Source organism: Cydia amplana, chromosome 15, assembly GCF_948474715.1.
Source record: "Cydia amplana chromosome 15, ilCydAmpl1.1, whole genome shotgun sequence".
Classification (NCBI taxonomy): domain Eukaryota; kingdom Metazoa; phylum Arthropoda; class Insecta; order Lepidoptera; family Tortricidae; genus Cydia; species Cydia amplana.
In genome coordinates this window covers 3,111,796-3,129,634 of record NC_086083.1, presented here as the reverse complement: position 1 = coordinate 3,129,634, position 17,839 = coordinate 3,111,796, and the positions used below count along the sequence as shown (strand labels likewise).

General features: G+C 39.4%; 2 protein-coding genes and 1 non-coding gene across 3 annotated transcripts in view; 2 read left to right on the top strand and 1 right to left on the bottom strand.

Annotated features, from left to right (window-relative positions):
- Positions 1 to 83: 83 nt before the first annotated feature.
- LOC134654452 (AP-1 complex subunit mu-1) lies at positions 84 to 1,741 on the top strand. Its single transcript, XM_063509895.1, has 2 exons — positions 84 to 171; positions 306 to 1,741. Exon 2 carries the CDS (start codon positions 313 to 315, stop codon positions 1,579 to 1,581), a length of 1,269 nt encoding a protein of 422 aa, XP_063365965.1. The 5' UTR covers positions 84 to 171; positions 306 to 312; the 3' UTR covers positions 1,582 to 1,741.
- A 641-nt stretch (positions 1,742 to 2,382) lies between these two features.
- The window catches only part of LOC134654764 (DNA polymerase subunit gamma-1, mitochondrial), a 42,220-nt gene continuing 26,763 nt past the window's right edge, over positions 2,383 to 17,839 (top strand). The window contains exons 1-9 of the mRNA XM_063510235.1: positions 2,383 to 2,755; positions 2,936 to 3,131; positions 5,010 to 5,164; positions 5,917 to 6,116; positions 7,052 to 7,200; positions 8,405 to 8,618; positions 8,898 to 9,418; positions 10,717 to 10,929; positions 12,434 to 12,539. Of these exons, the coding sequence (XP_063366305.1) occupies positions 2,424 to 2,755; positions 2,936 to 3,131; positions 5,010 to 5,164; positions 5,917 to 6,116; positions 7,052 to 7,200; positions 8,405 to 8,618; positions 8,898 to 9,418; positions 10,717 to 10,929; positions 12,434 to 12,539 (2,086 nt within the window). The 5' untranslated portion in view covers positions 2,383 to 2,423. The remainder of the gene's footprint in view (positions 2,756 to 2,935; positions 3,132 to 5,009; positions 5,165 to 5,916; positions 6,117 to 7,051; positions 7,201 to 8,404; positions 8,619 to 8,897; positions 9,419 to 10,716; positions 10,930 to 12,433; positions 12,540 to 17,839) is intronic.
- Positions 7,417 to 7,488, bottom strand: Trnap-ugg (transfer RNA proline (anticodon UGG)). Its single transcript has one exon. It is a non-coding gene; the product is annotated as a tRNA-Pro (tRNA).

The following is a 17,839-nucleotide window of genomic DNA, read 5'->3' as shown; positions in this document are numbered from 1 at the left end:
CCAGCTCCTACTATTCGACATTTAATTAAAAACGCTTGGATTATCTAACCAAGACCAAAAATGTCACAGCTGTCGCTGTCAGCCTGTCAGTTGTGTCGTCCCAACTTGCGTCATCCCACGTACTTATTTCGGAAATAATGAGATTTATTTAAGAAAATAGTGTATATTTCTGTAAGTAAATAAATGTATTTTAATTTTGTCCCCTTATTTTAATGTCAGCACTTTAGACAAAGCGTGTTTTCGATCTGTATGCCACTTAGTCACCATATCATAAGCGGATTAAGATTGTGCCCATTTCGTTACAGCCCCAAGATGTCTTCGTCTGCGATATACATTTTGGACGTCAAAGGTAAAGTCCTCATATCGAGGAACTACCGTGGCGATGTGGACATGGGCGTCATCGACAAGTTCATGCCTTTACTTATGGAGAAAGAAGAAGAAGGGATGTTGACACCTTTGCTGCAGACTAGCGAGTGCACGTTCTCCTACATCAAGACCAACAACCTCTATATCGTGTCAACTACGAAGAAAAACGCTAACATAGCGCTTGTTTTCGTATTTCTCTACAAGATTGTTGAAGTCATGACTGAGTATTTCAAGGAGCTTGAAGAGGAGAGTATTCGCGACAATTTCGTCGTTATTTATGAGCTGCTAGATGAACTTATCGACTTTGGGTACCCTCAGACGACGGACAGCAAGATCCTGCAGGAGTACATCACCCAAGAAGGTCATAAACTGGAGATGCAGCCAAGAATACCCATGGCGGTCACGAATGCGGTATCATGGAGGTCAGAAGGCATAAAGTACAGAAAGAATGAAGTATTCCTAGATGTGATTGAATCAGTCAATTTGCTTGCCAATGCTAACGGCAATGTGTTACGGAGTGAGATTGTTGGTGCCATAAAAATGAGAGTTTATCTGTCGGGCATGCCAGAGCTACGGTTGGGTTTGAACGATAAGGTGCTCTTTGAGAGCACAGGTCGAGGCAAGTCCAAGTCTGTTGAGCTTGAAGATGTAAAATTCCATCAATGTGTTAGACTGTCAAGATTTGAGAATGACAGAACCATCTCCTTCATTCCTCCAGATGGTGAATTTGAGCTCATGTCCTACAGGTTAAACACTCATGTGAAACCGTTGATTTGGATTGAGTCTGTTATCGAGCGCCATGCCCACTCCAGGGTCGAATACATGATCAAAGCCAAATCACAGTTCAAAAGACGTTCCACAGCCAACAATGTGGAGATTATCATTCCGGTGCCTGCAGATGCTGATTCCCCTAAATTCAAGACCACCATTGGCAGCGTGAAATACACACCGGAACAGAGTGCTATAACTTGGTCTATTAAATCCTTCCCAGGAGGTAAAGAGTACCTAATGAGAGCTCATTTCGGTTTACCATCCGTTGAATGTGAAGAGCTTGACGGCAAGCCACCAATTCAGGTGAAATTTGAGATACCCTACTTTACTACATCGGGCATCCAAGTCAGATACCTGAAGATCATAGAGAAGAGTGGCTACCAAGCTCTGCCTTGGGTGCGGTATATTACCCAGAACGGAGACTATCAGCTTAGAACAAACTGAGCAATATAAGTTGTTATGATTACATTCCTTTTATTATAAGTTGCACTTATCATGTTATCAATATTGTTTGCTGAGTTAACACTGTCATTATAGGTATGAAATAATGGAAATAGTATTATGTATTGACACTGTAATAAAATAAAATATTCTTACAAGATAACTTAATTATTTTTTTGATATTTACTGGACACATTCCAATGTTGTTCATTTGATAACCTACACATAAATAATTTTATTACTTATACACGAAAATTTTTGGATAACCAACCAACCAACAATAAACAAATTCTATTTTATTCTATTCTATTTAAGACTGCCAATGAGACGGATGTATGCACTAAACCAATTGCATTGCAGTCGGATACTCATCCTTTTCTTTTGGGTGCTAGTCAATAAATACTACTCTTTGGTGCTAGTACTAGTGTAAGACAAAGATAGTATGACTCTCTCTGTCTTTGTTTGAAATAAGACAGTCCTTTGACACACTATATAGTTGTAAAGTTGTAAACTTTACATGAATGGATCCTTTTTTTTTTCATATCAGCAGCTGTCAAAATGGGTACGTTCGGTGACTAAAAGCATTTTATTTTTAGGTTGTAATTAAATTATTGTTGCCACTTACTGCAAATTTAAACAAAAATCGTTGAACAGTTCACTAGAATTTACTTAAATTAATACAACTATGTCAACTATATCTAAATTGCTACTATAAACTGTACATGACACTTAGAATAAATGTTATATAAAAACTTCTTGGTTAAAAATTTATTGTAATGATGGTTTCAGAACGCAGCTTGATCGCGGCAAAGTTTGTTTGTAAATATTTTTGTTAAAAAATAAAAATGCAGCAAATAAACGTCTCAACGTGCATAAAAAACTTTGTAAAACTATCTCGAATTCGTACACGATGTTACTGTGATATAATTCCCAAAAGCCAAGTGATTATTGTAAGAAAAAATAATGCCGAATCAAATAACCTCAAAACAGAAAGTGTTCAAAAAGAAAATCTTAAAGAAAACATTTCCAATGAAAGTTTCCAAGAAGCTAATCCTAAAGAAAACGTTTCCAAAGACTTTAGAGTTAATGAATATAATATACAGATGATTTCTAAGAACATATACGACCAGTTATTCAAGGATACTAGTCCTAAAGTAGATTCAAATATCATTAAAAGGTATTATGTTTATCATGGACCTAGAATAGGTTCATGATGTTTATCTTGATTTTTGACCAAATTTCACTACAATTTAGTCATTAAAAGGAGCTTATTAATAAAACAGGTCACTTTGTTTTACATTACGTACAACTTTACTATCTAAGATAGTAATTTACCGAGTTTTTCTTGCTTTTCTAGTTGTCAAGAAAGTCTTATAAGACATGGTATAGATTACAAGCAGAACCCCTACGTGCCTGACGTAGAGCTGAAATTGCCTGAGCTGCAGGGCAAGGATGTTGAAGAGCATTTTTACAACATCGGTGAGCAGCAGTCTGGGTCTTACAGAGAGCTGTTGAAGACTCTGGCCAGCGCCAACATACCACAGCCACCTAAGGTAACGCTTTTTTTTTTAATCTTTTAATAGTTATTTGTTTTACAAGGTGGCAAAGTTGTTGTTTAACCGCTCATGCTAATATTGATACCCGAGCAAGCGAAAGATTCCAAAATTGGAAGGTTGAGCGTTGCGAGGGTTTCAAAGCACGAGGGTTAAACAAAATTTGCCCCCGAGTGAAACACTAAATTTTTCACCACACCAACCCGAAGCAAATATTAAATGTAAAATATCAAACAAAATCAAACCAAATCAAATTCAAATTAATGTTATTAAATATTTATCATATCAAAGTGCAACTTTGCTATCCGTTTTTGAAGTGCAAAGTAAGCCTTTCCGAGCTGGTGTGGTGAAAAAAGGATTTACTTTACCCCTGTTGATAAGCTTAAATTTTTCTAATCTACAGTGTTTTATTATTATTATTCCTTTATTTTTCCTCTTACTTTAGGTTATTTATAATATGAATATAAAAGTAAAATATAAAAACACTTACAAAACAATAAAAAAATACATATAAACACATTATAAAAAACCTAACCTAGGATGCCGCCGGCAGCGGGGCAGGGCCCAAGCTGCCGGTGGTCAGGGCCGCAGAGAGAGGAACCGGCAGACTATCCGCGCCGTGTCCAAGATCACCGCCTTCTGCATCTGGCCCTTGATCCAACCACCTAGCGAGAGTCTCTCAAGATGTTGGTCGAGACTCTTCGCTATTAGACCGTTCGCTGAAACGACTATCGGGACAATGATCGTCGAATCAACATCCCACATGGCGGTTATCTCATGAGTCAAGTCTAGGTACTTACTGGACTTGTCCTTCTCGGCTTTCACGAGATTCTCATCATGGGGGATGGTGATGTCAACGAGCACGGCCCGGCGATGCGATCGATCTATTATCACAATGTCAGGCTTATTGGCTACAATAGTCCTGTCAGTGATGATAGATCGATCCCAATAGAGTGTGGCACGACCATTCTCGAAAACTGGCGCAGGTGAATACTTGTAGTACGGTACTTCGCGGTCCACAAGGCCGTATAGAAGAGCAAGCTGCTGGTGAATAATCCTGGCTACGAGATTATGTCTGTGCAAGTACTCGCCGTTAGCAAGATGAGAGCAACCGGAAATAATATGCCTGAGTGAAATAATATGACTTTTTTTGACGGCGGCATGCCCGACAAATAATGTCGACCGTACCGTCCTTCCGTCCTTATTATTATTATTATTATTCCGTTTTAGACAGGCTGCTGATGCTGGTGCGTCTAAATCATAGTTCACTTAGCACGATTTCCTACCTTTTCCTTTCCCTACCTTTCTTTTGACCTTTTCCTACCTAACTTACCTACATATTGTTTTAGGTTGGGGTCGCGACTAGGGGCTGTCATCTGTCTGGATTTGGTCTTGTTTAGAGGGCGTCTGGGCGGGGTTTGATCTATAATTTGGGTTTAAATGGCACAAAATTATGGCACAATCCGACAAAAATTGACCTAGTCCCACAGTCAGCTCAATAAGGCTTGTATTGTGGATTGTGGGTGGGTACAGACGGCCTACCGTGAATATATAACATATGGATACCTTACAAAATTCAAGGTTACAGTGTCCATGGGCGACAGACAGGGACAGGGCTATTCGCAAATTGCGGGCATTTTTCTCTGTCACTCTTATTACGCCTTCATTGGAGTAAAAGAGAAAGATCCCCGCAATTTGCGAATTTCGGTTTTCCCGGTAGCCCCTCAGGTCAGTGTCTCTTGTGTGACAAGTGTCCATGGGAGACGGCAATTGCCTATCATCGGGCAATTTGCCTCCTAAATCATAAACCAAAAAAGCCCTACAGGTTTTTTCAAGGCAAAATAACCGGAATTAACTCCATTTACAAATGTTTTACAGGAATGGTCGAAAACCTACGGGTGGTGCAGGTACACCAGCGACGGCGTGAAGCAAGTGCCTTGCCCGCCTGACGACGCGCTTATATTTGACGTGGAGGTTCTGATGTCTGCCGGGAAGAGGCCTACTTTGGCCTGTGCAGTGTCACCTGACGCTTGGTAAGATATATGTATTAACCTGGTTACTGTCAGGCGGTCTGTATTGTTTGTTTGCCACCAACATGGTATGCATGATGAAAGATATATCAGTAATTACTAATTAGGTATCTTATAAGGTCAACCGAGGTAAATGCGTCTCTTGTGGTAAATCCGTCATTTGAAGATATCTTCGAAACCCAACATATAACTATTATAGCCGTCTGCATTCAAAGTTCAGTCACTTCAAACAGAGAGGGTTGCAATAGTTCTAAATGTTCCGTTGTTTACTCTAAAAGCTCGGTCGCCCAGATATTTATGGTAATACATACAGTCGGCATCAAATAGATAATGTGTCTCTGGTTAAACCATGTTCAATGTTTTTGAGACTCGTGGCTTATGACTTAATTCAGATGATCATTCCTAACTAATGGCGTTATTCATAAACGTCTGCTAAGTTAATCAGCTGATGATCATCGTTTGTCCCTCTCTATGGCATAACGACCGATAGGGACAAACGACCATGATCAACTGAGTAGGTAAGCAGCCATTTATGAATAACGCCATACTACTACAAATAGTCAAATTATAAGTCCACTAGCTTCTGCCTGCGACTTCGTTTGCTTGGAATGATGATGACGATGATTGATAAAAACTATCCCGTGTCATTTCTCGGGCCTCAAACTTTATCTGTACCAAATTTCATCTAAATTGGTTCAGCGGTTTAAGCGTGAAGAGTTAACAAACCGACAGACAGACAGAATTATTTTCCACAGGTACGGATGGGTAAGCCGTCCCGTAGCCAACGGCGCGCCCCACCAATCCTTCGACCACGTGAACTACGAAGACCTCATACCATTGGAGACCGACGGAGACCAACCTTTTGGAGACCTCGAGAGACCTAGGCTAGTTGTTGGACATAACGTGTCATATGATCGGAGTAAAATAAAGGAGCAATACTGGCTAGAACAGACTGGTAATATAATATAGTATGTTTTCTTATAGCCATCGGAAACCGTATTGGAATGCGTGAAGGTCTATAGTATGTATTACCCAGTTCATGTTGATGACATATTGGTTTGCTACACTAAAAAAACCGGCCAAGTGTGAGTCGGACTCGCGCACGAAGGGTTCCGTGCCATAGTCGCGCTAGATGTATGGTAAATGAGATGATACCATCAATAAAAGCACCCTAAATCATCGGCCGCCATTTTAAATTTCTTCGTTTTTAGGGTTCCGTAGTTCCGTACCCAAAGTGTAAAAAACGGGACCCTATTACCCCTATTAGGGACTTCGCTGTCCGTCCGTCCGTCCGTCCGTCCGTCCGTCCGTCTGTCACCAGGCTGTATCTCATGAACCGCGATAGCTAGAAAGTTGAAATTTTCACAAATGATGTATCTCTGTTGCCGCTATAACAACAAATACTAAAAATAAAATAAATATTAAAGGGGGCTCCAATACAACAAACACGATTTTTTTGCTCTATTTTTTGTTGATGGTGCGGAACCCTCCGTGTGCGAGTCCGACTCGCACTTGGCCGGTTTTTTGTCTAGCCGTCTGTAGTAGATGTCTGAAACTTTGAAAGGCCTCTTAATCCGTAGTCAAAATTCCAAGAAACGATCGCCATCTTGAATCGCTGATTGAATTGAAAATAAAGTTGAGTTTTGTTTTTTATTGGTAAAAAATATTTTACAGGTCACACAGGTACATTTGAAAGGTAGTTAGATAGAGAGGTATTAGAGATTGAAAGGTATTAGGTAGTTAAATACAATTTTAGATAAAGAATACATAAGTAAATGTTTCTTAAATAAAGATCGTGCATTAGTAATTAATCCATTTTTTTTATAATTTCTTTCATAAAGTACCCCATTTAAATGGCTATTCAAGTTGATATTTCTTTATCCGTTACAGGAGTGCGATTCATGGACACCATGTCGATGCACACATGCGTCAGTGGGGTGACCAGCTATCAGCGGACAGTCCTGAAATCCAAAACCAAGGAACCGGACCCTACCGATGACTATTGGATGGAAATGAGCTCTCTCAATAGTCTGACAGATGTAAGTAATAACAATAATCAGTTTCATCACTTTTACAATTAAAATTGGTCTAAAATTAATTGAAAAGATCTCTTATTTCCTTTTAGGTTATATTGATATTTTATGTTAAACATCTAAATATGATTTAAAAAAATTACTAAAACTATTCCTAAAATGAATTAAAAAAAGCTATAACGCCACCTATAAATATGAATGCAATTTTTTCTTACAAAAAGTGGGCCCCTCCGGGATTTGAACCCGGGACCTCCTGCACCCAAAGCAAGAATCATACCCCTAGACCAAGAGGCCACATGTTCAGCTGATCGAAATTTCCTATTACGTTTGGACGCGAGGGTGACGCGACACGAACAATGTGGTTAACCGACTTCAAATAAAGAAGATGGTTCTCAATTTAATTGCAGTTTTTTTTAGAACTTCGTATTGCTTTGTAGAGTGATTTGAATATTTTTTTACTGGAAGGACCGGTAATACGTAGCTTTAGGATGAGCTAACTATACACCAACATGGCAAGCCATAAAACGTGGAAGTGTCGCCATTACGCTAACAATAAAGTCGCATCAAGATCATTTTGAACAACTCGCCCGCTTAGTGTACTTACTTATTACTGCTGACTGTATATGTCTATGTTATATGTATTTTGTTTATCCTCGTGCCGCCCAATGTACATTAGGATGTAAGTACACTCAGTTTCGATGGAATGTCAACCTTAATTAAAAAAACAAAGTAGGTAGCATTTCATTTGTCTCGTAAAATTTTAGAACAAATGAAATTCAACCTAATTGAAAATACAACAAGATTTTAACTTCCTTGGCTATAATTTTGTATGGTGGGCGGCACGAGGTTATTGTTGTTGAAGTGAAAACTTCTTTAGCGGCGCTGTGCACTTTTTGAGGTGGGGAAAAAATGTTAAACTCGCGACAGGTCACGTGACCGTAAGACGGACACGTAACCTGATCGAAAAACTGTTACAATGTCATTGAGTTTTTCTTTATTGATTTAAATGCCATCTAGTGAGTTTCCGTCTAACTGGTACTAATATAACTCGAGTACTAACAGTGATGTGCTTAGGGGTTTCAAGTAATGCGACGAAATAACGCTAGCTGGCGTTAACCTCGATTATACATAGTGCTGCAGACATTTTGCACTAGACGAGTTTTCACTTCTGCCGGCACTCCCGGAGTGCAACCGGTTTTTTCTCCATCAGGTACACAAACTGTACTGCGGCGTGCCAGTCGACAAGGCGACACGCGACACATTCGTGGACGGCGTTATGCAAGACGTGCTCAACAACTTCCAGAAGCTAATGTCCTATTGCGCACACGACGTGATCGCGACGCACAACGTGCTGGGCAAACTGCTGCCGCTGTTCCTGGAAAGGTTTCCGCACCCTGTTACTATGGCCGGCATGCTCGAGTTAGGTGAGTCTTGCACTCTAATCCCACCGGCTTGCCTATTTCTCAAAGTCCAGTCTGCAAATGAAAACCAAAATATAAATTATCTCCTGGATACCTGCCCTCTACCGGCAATACTAACTGAGCTACTAGAACTTACCCGTCTGCGGTTAATATTTAAAGCAATGTTATATTTGTTACTTATTTAAGCCTTACGGGAGCACCTAGCTACATTTTCCCAAAGTTTTTTCAGTTTTTATTCAATAGTAAATTATAAAAAAATATTTGTATTTATTTGTTCTACAGGTTCAGCGTATCTACCAGTCAACTCTAACTGGCTCCAATACATAGACTCGTCAGAAACCATATTCGAAGACTTAAAACTGGAATCCAAACAAATATTATCCCAAAAAGCCGACGAAGCGTGCAAATTAATGGAAAACGACGCCTACAAAAAAGACCTTTGGATGTGGGACCAGGATTGGTCTACTCAAACTTTGAAGTTAAAGAAAACCATACCTAAAAAGAAAAACGAACCAGAAACACTGGCCATCAAATTTGAAAATCGAACGTCGCAAAAAGAATTCGATGTTTTATGCGACGAATACATCGAAGCTATTGCTTCGAATTATTACCGGCCAGATACTTTTGAAGGGGTTGAAGAGTTGAGTAAAAAGTTTGCTTATCTGTTTGATTTGAAGCGAGCTTTGCCGGTAAAAAGGCCGTATTTGGCGGGATATCCGGCGTGGTACAGGAAGTTATGTACGAAGCCGGGTAAAGAGGATGACTGGGAGCCTGGAGCTAATAATATTACCACTAGTATGCAGGTGTAGTGCCTAATCTTTTATATCTTAAAATACCTAAAAATATGTATATTATGTATATTATATAGCCTGGCAAAGTAATGTAATTGTAGAAAAAAGCGTGAAATTAATTGACCGAGCGTAAGCGAAGGTCTCCGCTTCAACTTTGGCAAAAATGCTTTCGTAAGTTCAGATATGTTCTCTGCAGGTCGCATTTCTCAACCGATTCTCTTTAAATTTTGTGAGCTGGTTCAGTAAGGGTGGTATTCCACCTGTCCAATTTCTTTGTCCAATGTCATTGCGTCTCACTCTCTCATTAAGCAAAATGTGAGACGCAACACACACCACCCTTGGATAGAAATTTTCTGTCGGTTCGAAAAGTTCAAAATCGTCGAAATGGGCATGGAATTAAGTGCCAGTAGGGTCTGTGAGTGACCATTGTGAATTCGCTGTGATAATTAGACAACATACCTAAGTATTTCTTATTTCTTTAAGCTTATCGCGAAGTCTACAGCTCACAGAGCCACTAAGTTTTTTTTTCCGTATGGCTTTTTGTGTGGCTACTTCAGAGATTTAGAGTTTTTAAGTACTGTATCGCTTCTATGGTTAAGGTGGTAAAATCTTCATCTTAAAAGTATTTGGATAGACTAAGGCCCACTTGCAGCATTCCACTAACCCGGGGTTAAACGGTTGAACCTGGAGTTGCCATGGTTACCAGTACAATTTGAAACTGGATTAACGGTTTAACTGCTTAACCCCGGGTTAGTGGAATGGTGCAAGTGTGCCTTAAAGTCTATTTTTTATTCGGTAGACTAAAATGACATTTCATAGTATGAATGACACATGATGTTCATACTATGAAATGTCATTTTAGTCTACGGAATAAAAAAATAGACTTTAGTAACATTGTTTCTATATCTCACTCACTAAATATACCCACTCCTTAAATATTAATTACACTTACGCATGTCTCTTCTGTATGTTTTCTTATTGATTTTTGATTGTATTGTTTGTCTGTATTCTTTTTAATTTTTTTTTTGCATGCACTTTTTTGAACTTCAATTAATTTTATATTTGAGATTTCTCATTCAAAAAACGGCCATCATATTCAGATTAGTTAAAATCTTTTAGTAAAATCTATTTTCCCGGTTCCCGAGATACAGGCTGCGCCTAGTTTGGGGCCGACGGATATTAGCTTAGTTGTAAAATCTAATTTATGATAAGTTCAATCATCAACAAAAATCAAACATTTCAATGCGACATAGCAATGTCGATTTGTAAAAATGTTTGGTAAATAAACGATTTGTATTTGTATCTTTCAGATAACCCCCAAACTTCTTCGCCTATCCTGGGAAGGTTACCCCCTCCACTACATAATGGGGGAAGGGTGGGGGTTTCTGGTCCCCTTCAGGAGACAGAACAGCAGCGAAGATCAGCCGAGACTGCCCCTGGAGGAGTTGCTAGAGAAATGTCCTGTGGCCGAGTGTAAGGAGAGCCCTGAGGAGGATTGTTATGTATTGCCGAAGACTGTGGAGGTTAAAAGCCTTTTTCACCTCAGCAGCTCGAAAAAGGGTACTTTGCTACTTAAAAACAGTGAGCAAAATCGCATTTTGCTCACTGAGTGAGACCATGTGAGACAAAATGAGCAAAATGCGATTTTGCTCACTCAGTGAGAATGAGCAAAATGCGATTTTGCTCACTGTTTTTAAGTAGCAAAGTACCCTTGTTCGAGATGCTGAGGTGAAAATTTAATTGTTGGTATATCTTAAGAAAACATGAGTGAATAGGTAAGTGATGAAGAAGGAATACATTTTTCGGGTTCTCTAATATGTTCTCACTGCTGAGGTGAAAAGTTTTGTGAACTACACGAGATCAAAGTTATTTACATCTCGTGCGCTTTTGAGTCCTTTACTACGCTCAAGATTCTAAATTTATAATAAAATAAAATAATTATAGAATCTTTCGCTTGCACGGGACTCAAAATAAGCACTCGAAGAAATATCAAACTTTGATCTCTTGTTGTACAAATAACTATTTTTACCGAAGGGAAGGTCTTCCTTTAGCTTCTTTCTTTGTGTTACTGTTGAAACCCGTTTTTAGTTGGAAGGTTATCTTAAATGCTTCCGCTCGCTTCAATCGTCGATGGTTGGAAGTTAACCGATCGTTTCATTTATTAAATAATATAATAATAGGGGGTAGGTATTACTGCAATGTTCTGCCGCCAGAGTGCAGCACTATTATCACATCGTAAACGATAGAGTAACTTTTATACATACTGTGCCTCAAACTGTTTTTGATACGTTTTCACAGACAATAATAAATGACATCAAGGCGGTTTGTTTACAAAGGGCCTACCGGGAAACGCTAAAATCGAAACTTAGCTATCTGCCTCTTTATCGCTCGAATATGCAAGAGTGATGAAGAAGTTAGATAACAGAATTTCGACTCTTTCGTTTGCGGTAGACCCTCAGATCGTGAGTAATAGGCTACATGACTAATTTTTTTTTTATGGTATCAATCGATCGGGTTTGTTTTTAGGATCAAATGTCTATATGGGACCCATTGCATTAAAGTAACACAAAAGTCAGAAATTGTAGTCAAAGGCCGACAGTCGCACTTCAATCGCGAAACGCCCTATACAAAACGGCCAGAGGCCGTGACGTCATCGCCCATCTTGTAGTATGGACAAAACAAGAAAATTGCGTTTTTGTCGGTGAAATATTGCGTTTATGTATATATATATATTTATGTATATAGTTGCTATACAATATTTTATTGCATGAAATGTAAGGAATCGAATGGTACCCTTACTTTTATCGTTTTTGGAAGTTAAAAAAAACTTAAATTTTGAAACTTTCAGGGCCTGTATTTTTGTAATTTTTCAATATTTTATTTTAATATCCATATTATTGTGATAAATTGCTCGTTTGCTATCTATTTTACTAGATTTTGTTATAAAATTCAACATGTTTCATCATCCCTATTGTTATAGTGGCGCCCCCTACGCAGAGTTTCGCGTAATGTTTCCTTTTGTCGTAGGAGGACCTGGGCAGACGAGCGTACTACGCCAGGAAGAAATTGGACGAGCAGGCGGCCGCTAACCAGTACCACGGGTTAGGCGTGTGGTGCGGGATACAACTACAAGGTAAAAGTACCACGGGTTAGGCGTGTGGTGCGGGATACAACTACAAGGTAAAAGTACCACGGGTTAGGCGTGTGGTGCGGGATAAAACTACAAGGTAAAAGTACCACGGGTTAGGCGTGTGGTGCGGGATACAACTACAAGGTAAAAGTACCACGGGTTAGGCGTGTGGTGCGGGATACAACTACAAGGTAAAAGTACCACGGGTTAGGCGTGTGGTGCGGCATACAACTACAAGGTAAAAGTACCACGGGTTAGGCGTGTGGTGCGGCATACAACTACAAGGTAAAAGTACCACGGGTTAGGCGTGTGGTGCGGCATACAACTACAAGGTAAAAGTACCACGGGTTAGGCGTGTGGTGCGGGATACAACTACAAGGTAAAAGTACCACGGGTTAGGCGTGTGGTGCGGGATACAACTACAAGGTAAAAGTACCACGGGTTAGGCGTGTGGTGCGGCATACAACTACAAGGTAAAAGTGTACGAGCAAATGGGTGAATCGACTATTTCTTGTCGTCTCTAAAACCCTTCAATTCAATTCAATTCAATTTTACTAACCCGGGGTTAACCGCTTAAACCTGGAGTTACCATGGTTACCAGCACAATTTGACGCTGGATTAACAAGTTAACCCCGGGTTAGTGGGATGGTGCAAGTGGCTCTTATTGTTATTCTGTCAAGTCAGTCATACAGTCATACATTTCAGTTTCGTGTGCGCTTAACTACGCGATTCACTAACCGCGAATACTTATAAGGAAAATATTTATCATCGTACATTAAAAATACTGTTATCATGAAATGTAAAACTTGTAGTGAAACAGTGATTGATGGTATGGACTGTGGCAGCTGCCGTGGTCAATTTCATTTTGGGTGCATCGGTATAGTGGAAACCGCATACCGAAAAATGAACATGGATCGAAGAGCTGGAATACGATGCCAGAAATGTCGTGCTGGCCCCGATAATTCACAGGACATATCCACCATTCTCGAGGAGCTGAGAGGTTTTAGGGCAGAGTTCGGCGCCGCTAGGTCAGACATTGAGCGAATCTCCAATTCTGTTGACTCACTAAACGCAAAATGGAACGAGATGGAGTCCCGGTTTTCCAGTTTAGAAGACAGAGTGATTGCTCTGGAAAGCAGTGCGAAAGTCGTTTCGAAATTACAATCGGAACTTGCCACCTCAAGTCAGACAATACATAACCTACAAAATGAATTGCATGTGCGCGATCAAAATGCACGAATAAATAACGTCGAAATATCTGGAATACCGTATAAAAAGGGTGAAAATCTTTTAATGATACTGGACACTATTTACAAAAAAGTTGGTGTACATCTGGAGGCTAACGAGGTGGATTCCATACATCGTGTCCGCCGTTTCGTTAGCAGAAATACTGGTCAAGTTGACACCAACTCGGAAGGCGACGCGGCAGGCGAGAGGAGGGTAGGTAGCAATGCGACGGAACCACGTCCCCCCGCGATCATAGTCAAGTTCACCAGGCGGCTGTGCAAGGACCAGCTGCTGGCGGCGGTGCGCGCGCGCCGCGGCCTCACCACCACGGACATCGGCAAGGAGGGACCGGCTCGCGCCATATTCATAAGTGATCACCTCACGCCGGCAAATAAACTGCTATTAAAACGCGCCAGGGAAAGGAAAGCTGAGCTCCAGTATGCATACCTTTGGACTCGCGATTGCAAGATCCTCATGCGTAAGACCGACACGTCTAAAATTGTCGCGATAAATAATGATTCGGATCTATTAAAGTTAAAGTGACTATTATTATTGTGTCATATCAGTATGTACATGTATGCATGTGAATATGATTATTATATACTCTGTTGTTGCCCTTTGCCTTTACAAATGACTGCCAAAGTATTTCTCGTCTATTTAGCCCAAATCACATTACTCTTTAACTATTTGCTTACGGCTATTGTGGACAGACCTGCATGCGCGTCACATTATTATGAATGCTGTCGTTATCTCAGCGCTTTTTATGTACCTACATACGCCCGCCGCCATGTCGCAAACATTTTTCCTGTTAATAAACAATACATACAATACTGTATTGTATTATTTTGTAATACCTCAACTGCTTTGAACTATATTAATAATACCTTCATAATACTACTGCTGTTAATAGCTACACACAGTATATATATACGCCTCTGCTATGTTCTTATATTTAAAATAATGCAAATAAATATATTATTTTTCTACAGTGATTGATAAGCTATTTAACGGTTATTATCAAAACGTACGGGGACTACGAACTAAATCGCATAGTTTCTTTTCACAAGTTGCCCTGGCCGATTACGATTTTATCTGTATTACTGAATCCTGGCTGACCTCGAATTTTTATGACAGAGAATATGTTGACGAAAGATACATAGTATATAGGTGCGACCGGTCGGAGGTCGACAGCGGCGCCGCGCGCGGCGGCGGCGTGCTGGTGGCGGCGCGCCGCGAGCTGCTGCCGCTGCGCCGCGCCTGGCCCTGCCCCTCCCCCGCGCACGCAGAGTGTGTTTGGATATCGTTGCCTATTTCTATTGATCACAATAATTCTCAGCGTAGATACTTGAATATAGCATGTGTATACATTCCGCACGGATCTAACCACAAAGATGCTGTCGAATCATTTTTTGACATAACTTCTCGACTTATTCTCGATCACCCTGATGATGTATTCCTTATTACCGGGGATTTTAACATCTCACATGCTGAATGGTTGGGTGGAGGCTCCGGAGTACTATCCTTAAATAATTCTACTAATGTTTTAGTCCAATTTGTGCATGATTTTATGGCGCTCAGTAATTTAAATCAATTTAACAATATTGTTAATGTCAATAATCGTGTCCTTGACCTCATATTTAGTAACGAGCTTTGTTCAGTTACCAGGTGTAACATTCCTTTGACTCAAGAGGATGTACACCATGCGGCATTATTTTTAAATTTAAAACTTAATTATACTGCGCCAATTAAACCCGCCAAAACTCTCATATATAAATTCTATTCAGCAAATTATGACGACATTAACAGCGACCTATTAAATACGGATTGGAACACATTTTTCAATAATTTAAATATTGTAACGTAACCAAGTTTTATAATCTGTTATATACCTTAATAGATAAACATGTACCTTGCCGTTATTCTAGAAACTCGCGTGCAAATTATCCTGTATGGCATAGTAGGTCTTTAAGAAAGATTTTGAAAGAAAAAAGAAAATATCATAAATTATGGAAATGTTATGGTAACCCGTTAGATTATGAAAGTTTTAAAATTTTAAGAAAAAGAGCCGAAAAAATTGAAAATGAGTGTTATAAAAATTATATAGAAAGCTCCGAGGATAAAATAAATTCACATGTAAAGCATTTTTGGAAATTTGTTAAGTCTTCAATGTCCAATAAAGGTTTACCACAAACAATGAGTTACAGGGGTGTTTTAGTATCAGACGGTGAAAATATTTGTAATATGTTCAGTGATCACTTCCAATCAGTCTTTGAAAATTCCACCTTGCCACCTCTGGACATCGACTGCCTGGAACCACCGCCTAAGCCAGTTTTAAATTTCAGTTCAATTATGTTGACAAATGAAATGGTCCTCAAATATTTGAAATCTGTTGATATAAATAAAGGCGCAGGACCTGATCGTATACATCCTTTACTAATTAGTAAATGTGCTGGTACTTTGGTGGTTCCTGTCACCAAATTATATCAGCAGTCTATCAAGGAGGGAAAGGTTCCGCAAATCTGGAAAACGGCATGGATTACACCTATACCTAAGGGTTCTATGAGTCAGGACGTCGAAAAGTATAGGCCTATCTCTAAGTTGTGCCAATTCGGTAAAATATTGGAAAAAATCGTTACTGACCAATTATCACACGCTGTACGGCGTCATATCAATCCGAGTCAGCACGGGTTCTTCAAGGGTCGAAGTGTGGAGAGTAATCTTTTGTCCTTTAGTGAAGTAATACGAGATGCAATGGATAATAAGTATCAAGTCGACGCAGTTTACACAGACTTCGCCAAAGCGTTCGACAAAATTTCTTACAATACGCTTCTGGTGAAACTTTGGAACCTTGGCATCCATGGTGATCTTTTCCGATGGGTGAAATCTTATATAGAAAATAGGTCCCAAAGTGTTGTAATCGGAGGATATTCATCGGCTTTTAAATTAACCACTTCAGGGGTCCCTCAAGGGTCCCATTTGGGCCCTTTATTATTTATTTTATATATAAATGATATCACGGAGTGTCTAATAAATTCGAAAGCTCTTTTATACGCCGATGATACTAAAATATTTCGAGTAATTAAAACAGACGCTGACTGTGCTCTATTGCAGGACGATTTAACTAGCTTTGGAACATATTGTGTGCAAAATAATCTGTTTTTAAATAGTGACAAATGTTCAGTTATTACTTTCACTCGGAAAAGGGATCCTATTGTATTCAATTACCGGCTGTGCGGCAGTACTCTAACACGACAAAATAGTATACGTGACCTAGGGGTGTTAATGGATTCAAAACTAACGTTTAACCCACATATAGGTAGATCATATTTTAAACAAAGCATACAAACAACTGGGCTTCGTTCTTCGCATAGCAAAACCTTTTCGTAGACCTCTCACTTATAAACTTCTTTATAATAGTTACGTTCGTAGTAGATTGGAATTTGCTTCTGTAGTTTGGAATCCTTTCTTTAATGTCCATAAGACCCGAATTGAAAGACTCCAGAAAAAGTTCATTAAAGCACTGGAATTTCGAGTGGGTCGTAACTATGTAAATTACGCTTCCTCGGCTACGCATCATAATATCCAGCCGCTTTCACTTAGACGGTCTTGTACAGATTTAGTATTTTTATTCAAAATTATTAATAATGTTGTAGATGCCCCTGACTTACTACATAAAATTGGCTTCCGAGTCCCCCGTAAGAACGAACGTAGTTGTCGCAGTAAGGCATTATTTAGCATTCCTAACAGCAGAACGAAACACGCACAGCATTCGTATATTGGGCGCGCATGTAAACAGTACAATGAAAAATGTATGGACGCAGAATTGTTTGGCAGTTCATTAAATCTCTTTAAGAGGACTGTATATACTCTATTAAAATAAGGGTGTAATGTTGTAAGTATAGTAGGCACTGGTTTTTTGAGTATCTTCTCTTGTTCACTCATTTGTTATGTACAACTATAAGGTTACACTTTTTTATTATTTTTTTAATTGTACCTCGATACAATTTGTAGATAATTTATTTACAAACAAGATATATACAGTGTATTACTAAAATAATTTAAAAACTAGCTTAAAT

Coding starts and splice junctions, on each gene's coding strand:
- LOC134654452 (XM_063509895.1), top strand. CDS start 313: ATGTCTTCGTCTGCGATATACATTTTGGACGTCAAAGGTAAAGTCCTC.